Source organism: Phocoena phocoena, chromosome 9, assembly GCF_963924675.1.
Source record: "Phocoena phocoena chromosome 9, mPhoPho1.1, whole genome shotgun sequence".
Classification (NCBI taxonomy): domain Eukaryota; kingdom Metazoa; phylum Chordata; class Mammalia; order Artiodactyla; family Phocoenidae; genus Phocoena; species Phocoena phocoena.
This window is the reverse complement of record NC_089227.1, coordinates 13,956,109-13,979,203: the sequence shown is the minus strand read 5'-3', so window position 1 is coordinate 13,979,203 and position 23,095 is coordinate 13,956,109. Positions and strand designations below refer to the sequence as shown.

The window sequence follows — 23,095 nt, the reverse complement described above, 5'->3', positions numbered from 1 at the left end:
TCTTCTCCAAATATACCTTTGAGTAGTTCTTTCAGCAAGAGTTCTCATATATTGGACATATGTTGGACCTCTTTGTTATGCTCCATTTTCTTAAACCTTCTTGAATAATTCTTATCTCTTCTTTTGAGCTCTCCATTGTCTCTTTTTTTATTTTTTAGCATCTTTATTGGAGTATAATTGCTTTACAGTGGTGTGTCAGTTTCTGCTTTATAACAAAGTGAATCAGCTATACATATACATATATCCCCATATCTCCTCCCTCTTGTGTCTCCCACCCTCCCTATCCCACCCCTCTAGGTGGTCACAAAGCACCAAGCCGATCCCCTTGTGCTGTGGGCTGCTTCCCACTAGCTATCTGTTTTACATTTGGTAGTGTATATATGTCCATGCCACTCTGTCACTTCATCCCAGCTTACCCTTCCCCCTTCCCGTGTCCTCAAGTCCATTAGGGCAGGACAGGAATAAAGTCACCATTGTCTCTTTACTTTACTCTCTTCACTTAAATTCTACTCTTTAGTCTATACATAGAGCTTTGATTTTTAGTTATATTTTAAATTACTAGATGGTCTATTTGATTCTTTCATGCTCTTTTTTCCCCCACTGATTTTCTTCTTTCTTTAAGGTTTAATACTTTCTTTAATTTGTTTAATAATTATAATTTTATCCATTTAATCATTAAAAAAATCTAAAGAATGTAAGGTGTTTATCTCCCTATTTATTGTTTCTGATGACTCTTGCTGTTGGTGAACTGTTTTCTCATATATTTTTAGGTTTATTTTTTATTACAAGCTTATCTTTAATTTTTCTTCCCTAGGGGAATTCTATATGGAAAAAATATGACTGTGTCCTCTAGAGCAGTTTTATATTTGCTTCTGTCTGATACCCCAGGTAAGTCATGAGCCTTGGACCAATTTTCATTATGATTACTATGTAAACAAAGAAACAAAAAATAAACTCACACCTAAAACATATACTAGGACTGGGTTTGGGTTTCAACCAGTTGGAGAGATGACCTTCATAAAGGGACTTTATTCTATTTCACATCTATCATTACCTGGAGGTTCAATTCTTGTCCTTACTGGGCATTTAAATCCCAGCTCCTTTTCATTACGAGGCCTAAAAGCCCATCCTCAGTGTTTTTGTGTCAACTTGACAGCTTACTGTGTTGGTTTTCCATTTTCTTTTTACTTCTGTTTCTCATGCATTTCCCTTTCTTTCTGATCAGACCAGTTTTGCCTTTAAACTTGTATTGTTGTTTGGTATTATATTCCATGTGATTGTACTTTCCAGTGTGGTTTGAAGTAGAGATCAGCAGTCAGAATTATCTACCCAATGAAAGTTCCAGAAGTTTGCTGGGACTGGTGCTTCTCCCAGCGGGAGAAACCCTATTCAAACTCTCACCTAAATGGGGACCCCCAAGTTTTGCAGGTACTGATACCTACACTTGGATTTGTATCCTGAAATCCTATAAGATCATGCATGCTTACATGAATAGTAACCATGAGAACAGGAAGGGTGCTCTCTCCTGAAACACAGCCCCATAAGTTGTCCAGCTGGGCCTAACCCAACCATGCAGAAAATCATATAGAGGAAAAGAACTAATAGGTTTAAATGATTATATAATAGATGTTAAATATATATAGCAGAGAAAGAAGGTTCAAATAATGCATGATTGATAATAAATAGAACAAAAAATACTCAAAAATAGAATAGATGTAAACTTCCCAGAAGTGAAATACTGAATATATTCATGAAAATGGCTTATCCTGTATCCAAAAAATAAATAGACATAAAATAACAAAGAATAGTTTATTTTCCAGGCTATTTTACATATACTCTGGGGTAAAACAAGCACGTAATTATGTTAATGTTATTTTTAACCAAAATATTTATCATAAGAGAAAATAGAGACTGAGATAAAGTACAAAAGACGTCAAGAAAAATCTCTGATTTTAAATTTTGAATTGGAAATATCATTGTGAACTCATGATTTTTCTCCCTTAAACTTTTTTCAAGTTTTGATCTCTGAAACAATGTATAAGCAGTGGTTCTCAGTACTATTCTTCTCTAAAAAGAACCAAGGAATAGTTTGGGAAATGTACAGGAAGATCCTGGAACATCTTGTTGGCATCAAAGGCTAATGGGATCATGTCAAAAGCATACATAGCCAGCTTGATGGGCTCCCATGGCAAAAGATGTGACAGTTTGAGCACCGATGAGAGTAATGGTTGCAACTGTTTAAAACTCACTGGAAATATAAAAATCTATGAGCTATTAGTGATATTAAAAGAAGAAATCAAACATAACTCATTGTACAATATTGGAGGTTGCTAGGGCACAAACTCACTCTGAAAATTGATAACAAAAGGAAGAGAACTGGAAGTGAGAGAATGGCATAGACTTATATGCACTACTAAATGTAAAATAGATAGCTAGTGGGAAGCAGCCGCATAGCACAGGGAGATCAGCTCGGTGCTTTGTGACCACCTAGAGGGGTGGGATAGGGAGGGTGGGAGGGAGACGCAAGAGGGAGGAGATATGGGGATATATGTATATGTATAGCTGATTCACTTTGTTATAAAGCAGAAACTAACACACCACTGTAAAGCAATTATACTCCAATAGAGATGTTAATAAATAAATAAATATAAAAGAAAGGAAGAGAACTGAGCCTACCTTTGCAGTATGAACTGTGTTTCAGAGGAAGCAGATGTCTTCAGTGGATGAGGGCCAGCTTTTCTGTACACAAACTGCTCATAAATACAGAAGGAATTACAGAATTAGAAAAATCACCATTTTTCAACCTCTAAAGAATAACAATTTCAGATAATGGTCATCCATGAGCCATAAAACTATTGATGAAAAGTCAATGGAAACTTTTGCAATGAAGGGAACAGGCTGTCAGCACCTGAACCCTGAACTTTAGTATCTCTAAAAGTGAACCAAGGAATAGTTTGGATCTAAGGATCTAACCAGACTTTAGGTGCCTCCTGATAAAATGTAGTGTGAAACTATAGCACCATGCATGATGAAATTTGAACTTAAATATGGGCAAGCCTCTAGATCTAACTTCTAGTCTTCAGGAGATATAGGAGCTAGAGAAACAAATTTAATCATATCGGGAGAAAACAATCAGCAAAATTCAAAACGTGGAATGGACTCAGTTTCTTCAAACTTTAAAGCTTAAGAAACAGGGACTTCCCTGGTGGTGCAGTGGTTAAGAATCCGCCTGCCAATGCAGGGGACACGGGTTTGAGCCCTGGTCTGGGAAGATCCCACATGCGGCGGAGCAACAAAGCCCGTGCGCCGCAACTACTGAACCTGTGCTCTAGAGCCCACGAGCCACAGCTACTAAAGCCTGCGCATCTAGAGCCCGTGCTCCGCAACAAGAAAAGCCACTGCAATGAGAAGCCCGCGCACCACAACCAAGAGTAGCCCCTGCTCACCACACAGCAACGAAGACCCAACACAGCCAAAAAAATAAAATAAGTGAATAAACAAGTTCTTTAAAAAAAGAAACAAAATGAAGAGGGAATGTATTATGGTAAGTTTTTGAGAAACTTAAGCGGTATAAGAAAATATAAACAATGAACCTTATTTGAATCTTAGTTCAACCAAGCAACAGTAAAAACATATTTTTGACAACATGTAAATTTTGAGAGTTTCAATGTGGACTGAATATTATAATATTGAATATTATGATATGAAAAACTATTAACTGATTAATAGTACTAAGTAATAATAATTTAGTGACCTGTGGTCATGTAAGAAAATGTTATTATATATTTTTTTTTTTGAAATTCACATTGAAATGTTTGGAGTGAAAGAACATGACATCTGGGATTTACTCTAGAACACTCTATCCAAGAAAGCAGAGAGGAGGTAATAAAACAAGTTTGGTAGTGAGGGTGCTTGTTGAAGTTGGAAGATAATTACACAGAGGTTCCTTGTACTCTATTTTTGTGTATTTCTGCAATTTTTCCTAATAAAAAGTAACAAAAGCAAATGATTTGACTCCCAGCAAAGCACCAAATTCAAAGAATAAAGACTAAAACTTCTCAAATATTTAAGCATATGAAGCTGGTCACCCTACAAAAGACTTTTCCTCTGAAATGTTAGATAGAAAGAAATCATGGAGAAATGTCTATAAAGTTGAAGAAAACCTAATGTCACTCGTGAACACTTTATCCAACCAAGAATTTATTTAGAGTTAAGGTAACAGTAACAGTAATTACAATTACTCAGGATTGTAATAGCCTAAAAATCGTATTTGAGAAAAGAATCCAGCCTACTTAAATATTAATCAAAATCAGGAATCCATGAATGGAGAATTCGTGATATTAAAGAGCTGGTGAAAAGCTTGAGTGCATTTATTGAGTCATGGAATCATTCTAAATAATTGTGCTAATTATTTTTATGAAACATGGTACAATTTAAAAAATTAATGATAGAAAAAGCCTAATATGCTCTCATGTCCCCTTGTCTGTGTCCTTTACAGTCTTTATCAGAATTAGTAATTTAGAAATTTTTTTACAAGTTGATTTGTTTAAGTTTTGATTCCAAGCCTGAGCCTGTAAGCTGACTGAGAGGAGGTACCATATTGTTTTCTGTGTTTAATCTTCATCACAGACTGCACTCAGCATCTAACATATTGCCTTTCTCATAAGCGACATCTAAGAATTTTTTGAATAAATAATTAAATAATAATGTGCCATTATTCATGGGTTTCATTTTTTTTTTTTGTCCAGCACTTCAACTATAGTTTTGCAATTGAATGGATTATTTAAGAATTATAGATTTTCATTTTTTTTTTGTTCTACACAGATCTATTTGCCACCTGACATGGGGATTTGGCAGATACAAATGTTATAACTAGAAAGGGTATTAAAAGCCCAACACCTTCGTTCAGGCCCAGTGTTATGAAGGTGTTAGTGGTAGAGACGGGAATGGGCCCACACAATTATTGCTCCTTTGGGCCCTGCTGTGACGCATGTGGCAGTCACTGGGGACATTCTTGAAGTATTGGTACACAGGTTTGATATGAATCACAGATGACTATTCTGTATAAAACGTTTAAAGACCTTAATTTAATGATTTTTTTTGTTTTACAATATTCCTATCCAGGAGGCATTGCATTGCATATCTCAGTTTATTCATAGATACAATTATCATTTCGAGTGGGTTCATCTCTAAGAAATTTTGCATTTAGTTTTTTTCCCCAGTTTTTTGAGATAGAATTGACATGCAGCACCGTATGTTGAAGGTGTACAGCATAATGATTTGACCTACCTATATTGTGAAATGATTACAATAGATTTAGTTAACATCCATCATCTCGTATAGATACAAAACAAAAGTAAAAGAAAAAAATGTTTTTTTTCCTTGTGATGAGAAGTCTTAGGATCTACTCTCTTGTCAAGTTTCATATACACCACACAGCAGGGTTAACTACAGTCAGTATATTGTACATTATATCTGTAGTACTTATTTAACTCATAACTGGACGTTTGTACCCTTTGACCACCTTCATCCAATTCCCACTCCCATAACTCCCCATCTCCGATAAACACAAATCTAATCTCTTTCTCTATGAATTTGGTTTTTTCTTTCTTTAGATTCTACATATAAGTGAGATCATACAGTATTTTTCTTTCTGTGTCTGATTTATTTCACTTAGTATAATGCCCCCAAGGTCCATCCACATTGTTGTAAACAGCAGCATTTCCTTCTTTTTATGGCTGAATAATATTCCATTGTACGTGGTGTGTGTGTGTGTGTATGTATATATATATTGTCACATTTTCTTTATTTGTTCATCCATTGATGGACACTTAGGTTGTTTTCATATCTTGGTTATTATAAATTATGCTACAATGAACATGAGGATACAGGTATTTCTTCAATATCCTGTTTTCGTTTCCTTCAGATATATTCCCAGGAGTAAAAGTGCTGGATCATACAGTAGTTCTATTTTTAATTTTTGAGGAACCTCCATACTGTTCTCCATAGTGGCTGCACCAGTTTACAATCCCACCAACAGTGTAGGAGGGTTCCCTTTTGTCCACATCCTCTCCAGCATCTGTTATCTCTTGTCTTTTAACGATATGATAGTCGGTCCTGATGTGATATCTCATTGTGGTTTTGATTTGCATTTCCCTTAAGATTAGCGATGTTGAGCACCTTTTCATGTACCTGTTAGCCATTCGTATATCTTCTTTGGAAAAATGTCTATTCAGTTCCTTTGCCCATTTTAAATTGGATTATTTGTTTTTTTGCTATCGAGTTGCAGTATTTTAATAACTATTATAAATGCAAAGATTCTCAAAGGACAACCTATGGAATGGGAAAATATTTGCAAATGATAGATCTAGTAAGGGGTTAATATCCAAAATATATAAAGAACTCTGACAAAAAACAAATAAATATATAAAGTGCTTAGGACAGTACATGGTATATAGTAAATACTCTATTATGTCTGCCATTCTCAAACTTTTTAATCTTAGGACCTCTTGACACTATTATAAAATTGTTTAGTATCCCCCAAAGCTTCTGGGTTATATTTATCAATATAACCCATATATGCTTATGTGTTATATTTATCAATAGTTACTATATTAGAAATTAAAACCAAGAAATTAAAAAAATATATTTATTTATTTACTTGGTTGCACTGGGTCTTAGTTGTGGCACGCAGCCTTTTCAGTTGTGGCAGGCGAACTCCCAGCTGTGGCATTCATGTGGGATCTAGTTCCCTAGCCAGGGATGGAACCCAGGCTCCCTGCATTGGGAACGTGGAGTCTTTACCACTGTGCCACCATGGAAGTCCCTAAAACCAAGAAACTTTTAAAAAGGTTTATTTATGAAGTCATTTAAAATAACTACATGGTAACATCATTTTTAAATGAAAAATAACTACATTTTCCCACATGCAATTTGTGAGAAGAGCGGCATTGTTTTACATTTTTGCGATTCTTGGTAGTGTCTGGCTTACTAGAAGGTATTGATACTTGGAACCATACCTGCTTCTGCCTTCAATCTGCTATAAATCACACATCAGGAAGCCTTGGGAAAATTTCGTCGTACTCTCCTCAGAAAATGAGAGTGAAAAAGGCAAATCTCATTTCAATATTATTTGAAAAAGTTTTGACCTCATGGACCCCCTAAAAGGGTCTCAGGGACCCTCAAGAGTCCTCATACTGAATTACACCTTGAGGACCACCCCATGTTTTCTATTATTATTATTGTTATGGCTGTTGATGATGATGATGATAGAGAAAACCAGGATAGACATGGATTTTCCAAAGTTAGAGCTGTGTGTCAAGTTCTCAATGCAACGGGTTCTATGCAGACACTCATTTAAAGGTGCTTGTCTTTGAAAGAGTGGAACCAGATTTGGGTCAAAGTGCTGTGAACCTACTGATACTTGGAATAAATGGACAGGGGTATTTGGCTTTTTCAGGCATGTAGAGCTATAGCCATGAAATAAAGAGGAAAGAGTCCCCCTAGTGCACTGCTGCTGTAAGGTAACAGTGTGCGTTTGTACCACCATGGGAAATTTTCATGCGAAGTTATGTGTTAGCACTGGGCTCAGACACCAAAACTGCAGGTAGTACAAGGAAACCCAGGAGCATTTTAATGCCTTTTTTCAAGGATGTTCAGGCAGAAGAAATATATTCTGGAAGACCAAAGTGCATAGCTGTAACCAAAGCATTTCATGAAAGGGGAAAATGGAAATTAAGGGACATTTGCTCCCTCAGCTGGATTTTTCTGTTTTTATTGAGGATGGTCACCTGGTAAAAAAAAGATGACGATGTTGAAGATCTGATAATACATTGGTATATTCACAGGCTATCCTTGCCCAGAGTCAACAGGGTGTTGAACTTCTCAGCTATTCATTTCAAAGGCAAAATCTTGTCATTGCCTCTCAGGGGAAAAACAATGCTCCCAAACTACGTTGTAAAAGAAAAGTAAATCACGGGTCCTCACAACCAATGGTGTCTGGCTCAGCATTGCCAAACCACTCTGGATGCTGTATCCCCTGGGTCTTGTTGTGTAGCAGTTTCTCTCCACTCCCCTGTTCTCTTTTTTAAAAATAATCATTCTGCTTTTGGTACTTTTCCTGTCCTCAATTTCCCTAGAAATATGAAAATAACAACAGCAAAAGATCCCAGGGTACAGAGTAGTTATACTACTCAAGGACCCGTGGAAGTAAAATCCATCTAATGTTGGGAATGTTTAAGGAAAATGATCATGGTTGAAAAGACCATTCTAGAGAAATGATCTACAAAACTTTAAAGTGGAGGCAAATGTGATATTGAGGAGGGGGTGCAAATAGAGATGGCAGTGGATTTCATTTGCCTTATGGTGCCAAATGAAATTCCAGGAAAACTTGCCCTTGAAAAAGAAGGTAGGAAATGAACCAAAGGGGAGTGAACTACAGACTGTAGAAAGGGAAGTCCACGAGAAGTCTTGACTGTGTATTTCTACTCCCCCTGTGCTGTCTCTCATCCACCTGTTATCCTGGTTCCTACATCAGCCTTGAAAATCATGCAGCAGCTACATGGTGAGCCATACGCTAGAGGATGCTCTGCCGTGATTCATAGTCTAGGAAGAAGGCTGAAGTCATGTGGCCATGTAAGAAGAACAGCGGTTGGGAGATCTGGGGGAAAAAAATAAACAAACTGGTGGAGGAATGGTGAGATTAGTCTTTTAGAGACCAGGAAACAAAGGAATAAAAAGTAGCAGAGAAATGATAAAACCGTAGCAAATGAAGAAACAAACAATTAGCTAGAGATAGAACAAGTGTTAACAAGAGAAAAGGCAGGTAGTACAGAACTGAAGTAAACGTGCATGTTGTGATGGCGTCAGCCGAAATAGACTAAGTAGAAGTGGCTTCTTCTTGGTGACTTTTGTTTGTTTGTTTGTTTGTTTGTCTTCTTTGCGGTACACGGGCCTCTCACTGTTGTGGCCTCTACCGTTGCGGAGCACAGGCTCCGGACGCGCAGGCTCAGCGGCCATGGCTCACAGGCCCAGCCGCTCCGCGGCATGAGGGATCCTCCCGGACCGGGGCACGAACCCGTGTCCCGGTGAATCGGTAGGCGGACTCTCAACCACTGCGCCACCAGGGAAGCCCCTTGGTGACTTTTGGAATGTTTTCTTCTCACGGTTCTTGTGCTTTAGAGGCACTCAGCTATGTTATCTCTTCTCACTTTAAGCCCTGCAGAGGATTTATTGAAAAACAGAGATGACCAATACCTCTACTTTATCTTGATTCCCTGTGCAGTATTTCTCTCTCAGTATCCTTAGGGTTTTAGTCATTAGGAAGTTAAGGACATCTTGGGAAATAGAGCCAATATTTTATATTAACTATAAATGGAGTGTAACTTTTGAAAATTGTGAATCACTCTGTTGTACACCTGGAACTTATATAATATTGTAAAGCACCTATACTTCACTACAAAAAAAAAAAAAGAAATTAAGGACATCTCTATCTCATTTCCTGAGAAGTTGGGGACTGGGTCTGATCTGTGGTGACCTGTTGCTGTCTTATATACCAGATGGTCAGCTGTTGGGAAATGGGCATGTCTAGCTGATCTGTGATGCAAGGAGGGGGTCTTAAAGGATTGGAAAAAAGCATCATTTTCTGGAAATTGGGTGGGGAGAGGGGAAAGCACAAGAGGTGATGGTAATGGTGACTATTTCACTTAAGGAATCTTCTTTCCTAAATTCTTTTGTGAACGTGGGAGTAAAAGTTAGTTGAAATATTTCCTGCCCTTCTCCATTTGTTTTCCATTGCTTTAATCTTAAAAGTGCCTGCCACCCACACTGACAGAGGACCAGATGGTTTTTCTCATGCTCTTCCCTTTGCCCTGAACAGAAAATACCCTCTGTTTGTATCACAAAATTCTTCCACCATCTTCACGGTGGTGAAGGATTCATCTTTCCTGGCTTCCTATTGTCTCTCCATATGGGAAAATAACTAACATATGCTGCATACCTACAGAGTATAACTTAATAAGCTCTCAGAAGACATTATCTCCTTACCTCCTCACAGTACCCTTGAGGAGTTACAAGAGGAGAAACTCACGACACAGAGAAGTGGCCACTTTCTGAAGACTGCACCCAGTCAGAGGTAAGGGCTGGAGGAGATCCTGACCCAAGCCTGTATGTTGTGGTACCTAAAAATGTAAGCATCTTCCACCACATAGAATCAAACAATCCCCACAGATAAATTTTTTATGCAGTTTATTTTTTAAAAGCAATCTGTGCTGTATTTAAGTCATTTACATGTGTCTGTGTTTCCTACTAAATTATGAATCTTTGAATGTCAAGAAGCAGATCTTATTCAAGTCTCTGTATTACCCAGAGTAACCTACCAGGAGATATTACTATTGATGCTAAATAGGGGCTGTTAATTGAATAACTCAAAACTACCTTTGTGTTTTTATCTTTACATTCTTCCTGCCATTGCCATGCTAGACCTGAACTTCAGTCCTTCCATTTTATTTGGGCAGGGTCTAGGGTCTCAACCAAATTTTACACCAAATATGCCTTAATTCATGTCATCTGGAGACTTATTGTGGGGAATCCTAAGAATAGTTCTGGTCATCAATTTTACCTTGGTTTCCTGGTAGGACAATTTTAATCTACTGGACAACCCAGAACCACCAACTCATTCCAAATCAGTCTAATGCAGGGGTCAAGAACCTGGATTTCCCCTCAGATGAACCTTCCCTGCTGCTACTTGGCCATGGGCAAGTTGCTTCATCCCTGAGACCCCTAGATTTTTCATCAGAAAAAGGGGGATAATCATTCTCACCCTGAGGATTGTAGTGAAAATAAATCGCAAACTACAATTATGATCCATACTGCCCTTCTCCAAGCTGGTTTTCCTCCTGATTCCCTAGTTCAGAAAATGGCATCACCCACTGTATGTTTTGTGCAATCCAGAAAGTCACCTGCTGTTCCTTCAAGTTCCACCAAGTTCTGTGAATTTTACCTCTCAACTTGAAATCATCCAGTTCTGTGCAATACCATCACCACCCCCCTATAACTAATTGGTCTCCCCAAATCCACTTTTACTACTTCCGCCCCAGCCCTAACTTTCCACGCAAAAGCCAGAGACATCTTTCAAAATTTAAGTGTGAGACACTGCTAAAATATTCTCAGTGGCTTCACCATGCTCCTGGCTCAGGTAAAGAATCTTTGATACAACGGAAGAGACCCTATGTGCTCTGGTTTTCACCTCCAGCCTCTCTTTCCCTTCAAGTCTGTGCTCCACACAAGGCAGAAAGCTTTCCTAAGCTTTTCCAGTAAGCCACGCTCCTCCCCGCCTTTTGCACATTTCTTCCGCAGAGAATGTTTACTCCATCATGCCCTTGTCCTTTTCTTTCCTAACAGTCTTCCAATTTTAGTTTATTTCAAGTTAATTGCTTAATTCCCCTTTGCTCAACCTACACACCCAAGACCAGGTCAATGCCTTTGATACAGGTTTTGCTTTCCTCCACCGCTCTCAGAATAATTAAAAATTTCACATTTCTGTGATTATTTGACAAGTATCTGTCCAAACACTAGAATGTAAAAACCCTTGAGGAACTATGTTTTGCCGAAACTCAAGCACTTAACACAGCACCTGGCACATAGTACAGGCTCCATAAATATTTATCGAATGAGTCTGTACTGTACAAATGGTAGCCTTTATTCTGAATGTCACCCAACTCTCTGGTTTCATAGGAAAAGCTCCGTCTTTGGATTCCGAGCAGGTGTGAATTATGTCCCTGTTAATCTTGAAAAGTTATATATTTTTTGTAGATAATCTGTAAAATGGGAATGACTGTCCCCGCCTCACTGAGTTAAGAGGCTTTCGTGAGGTAACATAATATCAAGCGCCTCAGGGTTCCCCCAGCGTCTATAGTAATTACGGTAATTAACACAGGCCAGAAGGTCATGTAAATAACCCTAGTGTAAGCAAACAATTGTCCCTACGTCAAGCCGGACCACCTGGAGCTTCAAATGGGGGGGGGGTCTTTGGCTTCATCCTGCAGCCTGCCCCCCTATCCCCCAAAACTGTCCAGGAAGCTTCGATCCCAGGGGGAGGTTGAGCCTGCAGGGAGGTGGCAGTGAGAGGATCCCCGCACTTCGCTGCAGAGGTGAGGACTACAGCCCAGCCCCTCCTCCGCAACTTTCCCGGTCCCGCCGCGCTCCCTGTCTGCCTGTCCGTCTGTATGTCTGTGTCTCCCTGTCCCAGGAAGGCGACGCCAGGAGCTCCCGCGCCCCACCTGCCCTCTGCGAGCCCTCAGGCTTTGGGCAACTTTGGCAGAGCCCTCCCGGGTCCCATGGCGACCCCGGCCCAGATTTCCGGGCTGGGGAGGTGGGGGGCTGTCCCCGCCTCCTCTTCCCCGGCCAGAGGTGGCGACCGACACGCCAGCAGCGTCCGAAATGGGGTGGCTGCAGAAACACCCGTGTGTGTCCGTGTCTCCAGGGGCAGGGACGGGGTGTCAGTGCTATCTGTTCATTTTAATCGTGTCTAGGAGAACCTTTCCCGTCGTCAGTTCTCAGGAGGGCTACACAGTTGGTGCAGTTTCTTGTTTTGTTTGGGGATGCAGATTTAAGGGTGTGTGTGTGTGTGTAAATCTTTATATTGTGGGGCAACTCTTAATGAGAAGTCGATGAGATTTCAATCCTTAGTTCTCACCTCCTAAAGCTTTCTTTAAACATGTTGGAAATTGTTTTTCTTTTTTTCTCACTTAAAGTTCCTTCTACTTAATTTTCAAGGGATGATACAATACAACGTTATACATAAGAATATATATTCTGTATTAAACATTTCTCGTCACTCCTCTACCTCTCAAGCTTAACGTTAATTTTGAACCTTGAAAAAAACATCCCCATTTTAATATCACAAAGTATTCCTGTAAATTCTTTTTGGAAAAGTTAGAGTACCCCAACTGATGAACTTAAGTTTGAAAAGTGGACAAATGCAAACGTTAGTAACTCCACAAAGCCACCAAGTTAATGGATACTATTTATGGTTTTGGATTTTCAAAGAGCAACTTTGCAATATCTGTCAGGTTGTTTTGAAAATCAGGTTCTGATGTTAATCCTGAAAGGGTTAAATAACTTATACGTGATATTCATGTCACTCTTAAAATAGCTGACTCATAATACATCAACAATCTATCCTAGGGTGTGTGGGATCAAATAGCTTAAATTAAATGAAAAAAAGTTGAAATATTTGTCATCACGTTGCATCAGTTTAGACGAGCTGCAAATAAATCATATCCGAACCTTTTAAACGATAAAAAGTTTACTGACTACCATTTACATACTTTGAATATTTTACATTTGTGTGGTCAACGCAGTTTACACAAATGATTGTGTATATCCGTTTCCAGTTAACAAATAGCAAGGTATCTGTGTTATTCAATGGTGAACATTTCATGCTTTTCCATAAAGGTGACATTATATAAACTGAAGAGATTACTGCATATTATCAAAAGGTCATTTAGAGAATCTGAAGATAAAATCATTAGGGACAGGTTAAGAGAAATAAGATAATAAATTATCATTGAAAAAAAATTATATGGTGGCATAGAAATCAAAGTCTCAATTAGTACATGAAATAGTTAATTTTATTTTTGTTTTAAACATAGGTTTACAGAGCATTAAAAAAAAAACCCTCTGAGGTTTGTTAAACCTTTAGTGGGAGATTACAGCCAATGTTTTGTCTTTGGTGAATAGCTGTTTGTCTCACTTTATTTACTTGGTATTGGATATTTGTCAATGTCATTTCATATCTACAGAAAATTCTTACGCTCTGTGGAGGTAGTGAATGTGTGTGTGCATGTCTGCCGGAGGTCACATGACAGTTTCATCCTATTTGGTGGAGCAGCTTGACTTTTTTCCCCCCTTGCTTTTGGTGATGGTTGTGAGTGCTTCTCTGAGTGTTGATTGACAGATGCGTGCCAGAAACCCCCATTCTCCTTTTCAAAGACAACATATGATGGATTGCGATCTCTCAGCCCAGCAGGACACGGGGACCATGCGAGCTGTAATTGGTCAGGTATGGAGTCAGCCATTTCTCAACTCCCCCTTTTTCCACAAGGGTCTCACCATATGATTCACATAATTCATATTTACAGTACCATCTTTCTATCTGTATCTTCAGCTACCTGCCAGCGTAGTGCTGAAAGTGTGAAAGGGAAAAGGCACCCATTAAAATCTAGCTAGGAAAGCTCAGCTTCAAACTTCAATGCGATGCTTACAAACCCAAACTAATACAACCACAAAAAAGAAACCCCAAAGAACAAATTTATTTATCATTTGGCCTGAATGTTTAAAAGTATACGTTTTTCAGAATTTATTTTCTGTTGAGATTGTGATCTCTGGAAGAAAGTGTGAGAAGAGAATAAAGTATTATGTTTTCTAGGTAGTTAACAATTTTCTGTTCAGTGTTTTGATTTTGGCTATGTTCTGTCTCTCTCGCTCTCTCTCCCTTGCTCTATGGAAAATATAAATATAGAAATACACGTGCCTTTACTCCCAACCCAGATAATGTGTGATCGAGCCTGGTTAGATGTATGTAGTAGTGGTCTTGGTCGCTGCGGACGGGCAGGCTGCAAATTAAACACTGCCACAGTCTGAAAGGTCCAGGTGGTCTGCCCGCGCCTCCTAATGCAATCCACACAACAGCTTTAATAAACAGCTCTATTTAGTGCCTCCACCGTGTATCTAGGGAGGTGAACTGGTCTGGGGCTGCTGTGATGAAATGCCAGAAGAATATCTCTCAGAGGCCTCACAAGCTGATTTTTAGAGCTTTCCTGTTCTGTTCTGTCGTCTTTGTCTTCCAAATGGGTCAGTGAGTCTTGCTTTTTCTGTTTCGGTGCTTTCTGTGAAATCAGTAGTTTCAGTTTGTGTTTAAATGTTTGCGGCGTGAGCTAAATCAGAAGAGGAAAGGGTCATTGTATTTTCATTTGCCTTCCAATAACTGAAGGGATGAGAGGAATGAGCGTGCCCTGCTGCAAAGGAAGGGTGATTTTTCTGCCTGTGATGGGGGTGGGGTGAGGAAAAAGGGAATATGTGGTTGCTTTCTGGTTTGCTTTTTTTTTTTGTAATGTATTTTTGACCAAAATTTTTCTCAGTTATCTCTGCTTACTTAGGAACTGTTAACTCATAAATCAGAATATGCTTACGAATATTGATGAACTCCTAAAAGTTTTTTTTTTTCCTTTTTTTTCCCCACACTTTCCAATCAAGACAGGCTGGCAAGGTGATGACCTAAAATTTGTTTGCTGTATGTTAATAGCATGGATGGAAATATACCGTCAACAAAATTATAGCAAAGCGCTTTAGGGGTCTGAAAGCACATGGTTTATTAATACCAGCATGCTTCATAATGTAGTTTTAGATGGAAAATGTCAGATATATAATACAGTGTTTCCACAGGCTCATACTGTTTTAAAAGCTGTAGATAGCTGCTTCTACAGAACAATAGTTTTTAAAACTTTCAAGTTGGTTTTTGTGTTACAGACATATATAAAGTGAAGTCTCTGGGCATATATTTGTCAGGAAAAAAATATGTAAAGACTGATTTTATATACTGTTAGTACCCATTTCAATATAAGTATTCACTGATGAGCAAGCGTGTGAAATATAGCTAAAATAATTGTGCCATGTGGAATGAAATACATACCTGTGAAAATAGATAACCTTTTCATGTAGAAATAAAACTTGAGATGTGATAACTGTCTTGTCCTGATAAATAAAACTTTTCTTAGTTGGCAAGCATGTTCTCTCTTCTGTAGATCACAGTACAGCCTTAATACTGTGCAAAATTACTGTTTCAGTACCAAATAAGAAAAAGGATTTCCTTTCATATATATTTCCTTTAGCTGGGAAAAGAAGCTTGGTTAAAAAAAACAGAAGAGATATTTCTAATTTGTTATTCAGTATTGTTTATTGGAAATAATTGCTCATGTATATACTTTTAAAAGGTTCAAGTAGATACTAAAAAAAAAAAAAGGAATTGGCATACATTTTATAAATACCAGACTTAAACTTCTAATTTGTCAGGATTTCATATTGGTTGCTATTATTACATCACTCTGTATTTTGTGTGTACTTTAAGTGATTTTTAAAGGCTTTTAAGTGTGTCCAGGAACTATATATGTTAATTACTCGTTATGGATGCTTACTATACTTACTAAATAGTTGCATCAAAGTAGCCAGTTTTTTTTCTGAAGATTTCATTTCTCATAAATTATTTGTTAAAAAAAAAACCCAGATACTTATGTCGAGCTTGTAAATTATAAAAGCAGTTGTTCTGAAGGTTGTGAAATTTTCTGTACTAAAAATGTACAAAAACTATTTTGTACATTTTTAGTTCAGAAACTGAAACACTAATACTCCAAAGCAAAGAAAAGAGCATCCTGTCCCATATACATACCATTAAAGTCAGAAAACCTAATAGAACCCATATTTATAGATATAAAAAGAAAGATGACATCCAGATTTGAAATGATTTCCTTTTAACTGTTACAGCACAGCTAGGAATATTGGCTTAAACCACTACTTCTAACAATAAGGACAAGAAAGTGAAAATAATTTTCCTTGCTTTTCAGTCACTCATAACCAGAAAGGTGGTTTATTTTTCAGCTTTTGATTTCAATATCATCTTTTCCCTACTCAGCAGGTATGAATCAGTCTCAGTTGATGATACAAATGTTTGTGTGTCTTCCTTCTCAAAATACGTACTGGAATGATAATTATTTTTGTCCTTTTATTTTTTCTGGTCTGAGTTCCGTTCCTACATGGCTGTAAGTTGGAGGAGCAAATCACTAGTTTTCAGTGATATTTTCCATTCAGAATACTGAAAGATTCCCGTGAAATAGGGTCTTCAGGTTTTCTTCATTCATCTCTGGGATCGCATATCTAGATGCTTCCACTGGAGGGGAAGAGGGGACTTCTGTGCATTGCTGGTCATGCATGATCCAGCTCAGGAGAGTGCCGTGGCTTCATGGAAGAGAGAGAAGAGATGTTGTTGTACGTGCCTTTCCCCCAGGGCCTTCCCTTCCCCAAGTAAGCAATTAAGCAGTCTAGTACTTAAGAACAAACTCCCAGCCTGGTATCTCAAGATAAAGAAACTTGGTTCATTCATATAGTTTCTGGGAAATCAAACCAGATTTTTGATAGTCATCTGTAGCAAGCTTCCTAACCCTTGGAACCATAGGAGGGATTTTACCTTCAGATGATTTTCCTATTAATTCAAATTAAACAGTTAAGCAGGTTCTGACCAGTGGGTCTGAATATCATTTTTAAAATGAAGACACATTTCCACCTCTCATGGTCATTCAGTGTTCACTGCATCTTTTTTGCAGACCTGAGCTGGTGGCCTGTGAGTGACAGCTTAGTTTATCAGTATTACAGACCTCTTGGTTTTTGTTTTTGATTTTTTTTCTCATCTCATGCAGACGGGTCATCGTGTCCAATCCTCCTTCTGGCACTGCTGTCCCAGAGGACCCTAGGCTAGCCTGCCATCTTTATGTGCAGGCCTGAGGGTCCGGGCTTGGCTGTGTGTTTCTATACACTGACTTCTGGAAATATTATAGGACAGAGGATATTAAATTAGTTGTTAATAAAAACAACAGATGAGGCAAATTAGATAAAAATATGTATCAGGCACATCTAAGAGTTTGCTGGGAATGGGAGAGACAGCTGGATCAAAGGGCTGTAGTGTGCACTCCCAGTGGACATGGCTGAAGTACTCAGAGAAGAGGGAAGAAACCGTATTTAACAGCATGGGAGGTGCAGGCAAAAGCTGTTGCAATTTTCCTTACCAGTAAAATGGGTCTTTTTTTTTTTTTTTTCAAGGTATATTTGGACAATTTAAAGTGTTTGAAAGTGGCACCTTAGAAAGTGAAGGCAGTTGTCTGAGGCCATGCTCAGTGAGTGTGCTAAGAGCTCAGAAGGGGAGTGAGTGTAGGTAACGGGGTACATTTGGCTTAACAGTATCTCAGTGCATGTTTTTTCATGTGAAGGTTCTAGAACACACAAATATTTCGTTGTTCTAGCATCAAAACAGTTTTATACGTCGGTTTGTTTATACCCTCCCTTGTTCCAAAAAGTAATTTAATGATGCTTTAAGAACAATGTGCTTACCTAGAACATAGTCAAGCTGATGTGTGAAACGGAGGTGGCCTAGGGAGAGCGGACCCTGACAGTGTGTAAATTATACACTTGCAGATTGTTCTCAGTCCATGGAGACTGCTTTTCATGCCCCTTCTATAAAAATTAAACTTTGGGGCTAACCTAACCTTGTTTTATGCGTGCTAAGCATAACTCTCATATACTTTAAAGAGTCATTTTTTGTAGGTGTGAATGCCCACCTTTTTTTGAAATTGACCTATTTGCTTCAACAAATTTATATATTTTGGGGATGTGTCATTATTATTGTTTGGATTTAATTGAGAATACTTTTCTCAAGGTATTATTATAGGTAAATGGTCTACTAGAAAAATACAAATTAATTAAGGATTATTCTTTCTGCTGCTAGTATGCCTTTTGTAAGTGTGGAACTCACCAAAATTGAATTTGTACTGTGTATTTCTAACTGACCTTAAACACTTCACTCATTGTTCTACTTATACTTGGAGGAAAGTTGATGTTAGCTTTTTATATTTTATCAGATGAACTCAGTTTTTATTACCTTTAAAATAGGTTTAAATTGAAGTTTACTATGTTACTTGAGCAGGTGTTTAAATTGTAAAGCCAATTGTGTCCCTTAAAGTAAAATCTGTCAATACAGTAATAATACTATACAATAATATTAATAATAATACTGGACAACCGGCACATGAAATCTGGTTTTGAAACTAAATTTTCTTTTCTATTTCTTAGGCTAATTAATGAAACTCTATATACTATTCAAGTATTATTTCCATGCTTAAGAATTTAAAGCTTTTCATATATCTAGAATACGGAGAGAGGTTGCTGAAACATTTCAAATATGAATGCTTATGAAAGAAAGTTTGAATGTATATGTTTCCTATATGTAAAATCTATAGTACTTGTTTTTTAGGTCATTGAAAGAAGGTATTCCTTCCTTGACTATTTCTTTGCTATGTCAACTGCATTTAATCATACAGTTTAAAGCATCTTCCTCTTTTCAACTTTATTGTTGACCAAAATTACAATTTAACTAACATGTTCACAAATATTGAAAAACTCCACTTTTCAATCTCATTATTACATCATATAAGCTGATCCTTTTTTTTCTAATGCTTGATTGAGTAGAAAATAAAGTTGTGAAATAAAATGCAAATATAAAAGGATCAGACCTGAAGAAACAATGTGCAAGGAGGTAAATATTGACCTGAATTTGAATACTAAAAGAAAATCCAAATTACAAATCTTTTAAATAATTTTGTATTTTATAGCCAAACTTTTACTTGAGAGATAATAGCTGCTCTAAATATAATTTCAAGCCTTCCTTTATATTCTTTTTCCCCTTCCTTCCTTCTTTTTGCTTTTTTGGTAGGTGAAATGTGTGTCCAATAAAGTAAATTACTGAGTGAAGCCTTGTTCTGGGATCACATGTCAATTACTCTGTTGACTCATAATGTCTTGAGCTGATCCAAAGTTGTAATCAAAATTTATAGAAGGGGTTGTGAGAGATTGTCCTAGCTATTATTTTCTTGTTCTTCCTAGTTATACGATGTGAACCAATTTTGGTGAAAATTTATTAATTATTATTTGATAAATTCTTTCCTGGTTTGCCCTATGCTTGTATTGTTTTCTTTAGCCCAACTGTAAATGACCATATTATTGTTATTACAGGGCTACCACTTCTCCTAGATATAAAACCTTTGTATGTAAGTAGTAGCAAGATAATTGAAAACATCTCTGGTTGTTTATATTAAAGGCAACTCTGTAGGTTTTAAGAACACTTTATTTTTCAAGGGGCTGGTTTCAGAAAATAGCTTTTTGTTTTATCACTAGCTTTAAAACTCCCGTGATATGAAGGACTCTTTTTTCCAAAGAGAGAGATTAGCTGTTGATACTTGGTACTGATTCTAGGTGAACTGTCACCCTATTCCCTTAGCAGCGTTTTTCTAACCAGAGAACAAGAAATAAAAATTGAGGATCAACAGAATATTCTAAATTTCACCTATGTTCAGCCCACCCCCTCCCCCAGGGGGGTGGATTATTCCAGTGGGAAGAGATACTCCTACGATTTCCAGCTCCCACCTCCTAAGGTCAAAGATGCAAATCAACTTGTTGACACCTTGAATGAAAAGAACATAGTTACTCAGACTCATTGCTCTGGTATTTTGCTCTCTTCCTTCAGTGTCATTTTTCCATCAGCCTTTCTTCTCTTTTCTACTGTAATCCAGAGTCAGTCAGATGAGTCATAAGTGAAAAGTGAATCCTCGGGGGCTGCCCAGGCAGCAAAGGGCACTGGAAAGAGAGACAAGACCTGGAGCAAAACAAAGCAAAACGCTAGTGGAAAATTCACCAACGCAGTTGCTTCTGTAGGTAGTGTTTTCAGTAAGGTATTCTGTAAGCATCTTTCATCTCGTCTAGCAATAGTAGAGCACACAAATAGGCAGTGAAACAATAGGACAGGACAAATAAACATTTAAAACAAAGCCAAAAGGAAAAAAAATTAGCTTCACAATGCTGGAACACGAATTTTAAAATTAAGAAACACTTTTTTTCTGGAGCTTTTTACAAGAGTGTAACCAGTGCTTGGGTGTTGTGAAATAGCAACCTTATTAATAATATACATGTTTCTGGTGGCTATTAGGATGCTGACTCCGCATATTTTATGACTTTGATTTCTCATGATTAATTGGAAACTATTTTAAGAAGTGAACATCGATCTCTAACACCTAAAAACTTAAAGAAACACGTATACTTAAAAAAATATTAAATACCTGTTACATGGTGTTTTTATTTTTATTTATTTAATAAATTATTTATTTATTTATTTATTTTTGGCAGCATTGGGTCTTCTTTGCTGTGCCTGGGTTTCTCTAGTTGCAATGAGCAGGGGCTGTTCTTAGTTGCAGTGTGCGGGCTTCTCATTGCGGTGGCATCTCTTGTTGTGGAGCACAGGCTCTAGGCACGCGGGCTTCAGTAGTTGTGGCACTCAGGCTCAATAGTTGTGGCTTGCGGGCTCTAGAGCACAGACTCAGTAGTTGTGGCGCACAGGCTTAGTTGCTCCGTGGCCTGTGGGATCTTCCCTGATCAGGGTTTGAACCCGTGTCCCTTGCATTGGCAGGTGGATTCTTAACCACTCTGCCACCACGGAAGCCCTACGTAGTGTTTTTAGCCTTGATCGGATGAACTCCGGTAAACTCTTCTTTGAAACAACAAAGTGCTTTTTTAAAGTTCAGAATTTATACAGAGATTTTTTTTTTTTTAATGAAAGAAACAATGAGCAGAGAGGTAAATATTGACCTGAATTTGAATACTAAAAGAAAATCCAAATTACAAATCTTTTAAATAATTTTGTATTTATAGCCAGACTTTTACTTGAGAGATAATGTTGTTGAGAGTGAGAGGCAAATATTGTTTATTTTGAGAGTGAGAGGCAAAGATTGCACCAGCACAGAAGCATGGGTACCAGAAACCCTAATGGATATTGAGGATATATGAAAAGAAGGGTAGATATTTCTTAGATCTTCAGTGGTGTTCATCCAAAACTGAAGGGCAGCATGGGTAAGAATGGAGCCAGGCACACAGTATCAGGCTATGGCAGGCCTAATTTGCTTCAGACAGAGCTAGTTAATTCTGTAAGCCTTAAATGATACTCAAAAACAAGGCTCTTTCAACCTTTTGGAGAAAAGGTTGAGAGTTGGGACAACTATAAAATTCTGCTTAATGTGTACAAATAAAGCCAAGAACATCAGGCTCATTGCACTTCGAGTCAGCCCCGATGATTCATCATAATGGTCAGGGCAAACCGTGGTCTCTGGGTTGAAACAATCTTATCCTTTTTTTAAAAAAAAAACAGAATGTTCCAGCTTGGATCTTATATCCTTAGGGTTCCTATATTGAATTCCGAATCGGGAAACTTAATCTTGCAGCCAGATTTGACAAGATGTTGGCTGAGTGGTAGGCAGAAGTGATGATGGTGGGATGAAAGGCCCCAGGTCAGAATTTGGGAAAATAAGAGATTTTGTGGAAATTTGGCTGTGATATAAGAACCCCCAGTTTGAAAATTTCTCACTACTCATATTAGCAGATGGTGTTTACGGATCTGAAAAATAGATCACTGCTGTATTCATTTTCTCTGCTTCAAATCTTTCTTTAACAGAGGAGTTTTTACACATTCTTAGGTGTATTTCTTAGTGTATTTCTAATGTTGCTAATATAAAAGGTGTTTGTAGTAATAGTCAAAAGGTTTCTGGGAGCAATGAATAACATTATGGCTCATATCTAAGACAGTCATACTTTGTTCCTGGCAAAATGTTAATACTTAATTTAGGAACTAAAGTTGTTTCTTTTTGGAAAACTTCATCCATTTGTAAACAAACCTATGTCTAGAATTCCAGAGACTAAGGAACTTAAAGTAAAAATGAAAATGAGGCAATCTAATTAGTGAAAACACATACGCACATCCCTTAGCCATTTTAGGGATACTTGATGATTTAACCCCTAATAACCTAAAAATACTTTAACTCTCTGTTTTCAATTTTAATACATGAAAAAATTATGGTTGGTGTTTAGTTAAAATACTCCTCCGCTCAACTAAGTTGTTCAAGACGATGGAAAAGTACTTTGCAACTTCTAGAAATCAAGATCATGGTAGAAATTTGAATACATAGTTGATCAATATACTGCAAAAAGATGATCATCGTGGTATTTCCTTCCCAAAACAGGGGGTTTGGCGGTGTACTTCTATTTTATAGCTGCTTTCGACAAGTGCTGCATGTCAACTGGGATTGTTTTCTCTCCTTCTACCATGATTCATCATATAGAAATTAAACAGCTAGTTGAGGTAGAGAGTGAAGCATCCGAGTAAAACCTGCAGAACATGAATACAATTCTTTTTTTTGGACTAGAGAAAGGTTTATTGTAGGGCCAAGCAAGG

The 23,095-nt window shown here is 37.7% G+C and overlaps 1 protein-coding gene across 1 annotated transcript in view; it reads left to right on the top strand.

Moving 5' to 3' along the window:
* Positions 1-13,957: 13,957 nt before the first annotated feature.
* The window catches only part of POU6F2 (POU class 6 homeobox 2), a 445,974-nt gene continuing 436,836 nt past the window's right edge, over positions 13,958-23,095 (top strand). Inside the window, exon 1 of the mRNA XM_065883909.1 lies at positions 13,958-14,062. Within this exon, the coding sequence (XP_065739981.1) occupies positions 13,958-14,062 (105 nt within the window). The remainder of the gene's footprint in view (positions 14,063-23,095) is intronic.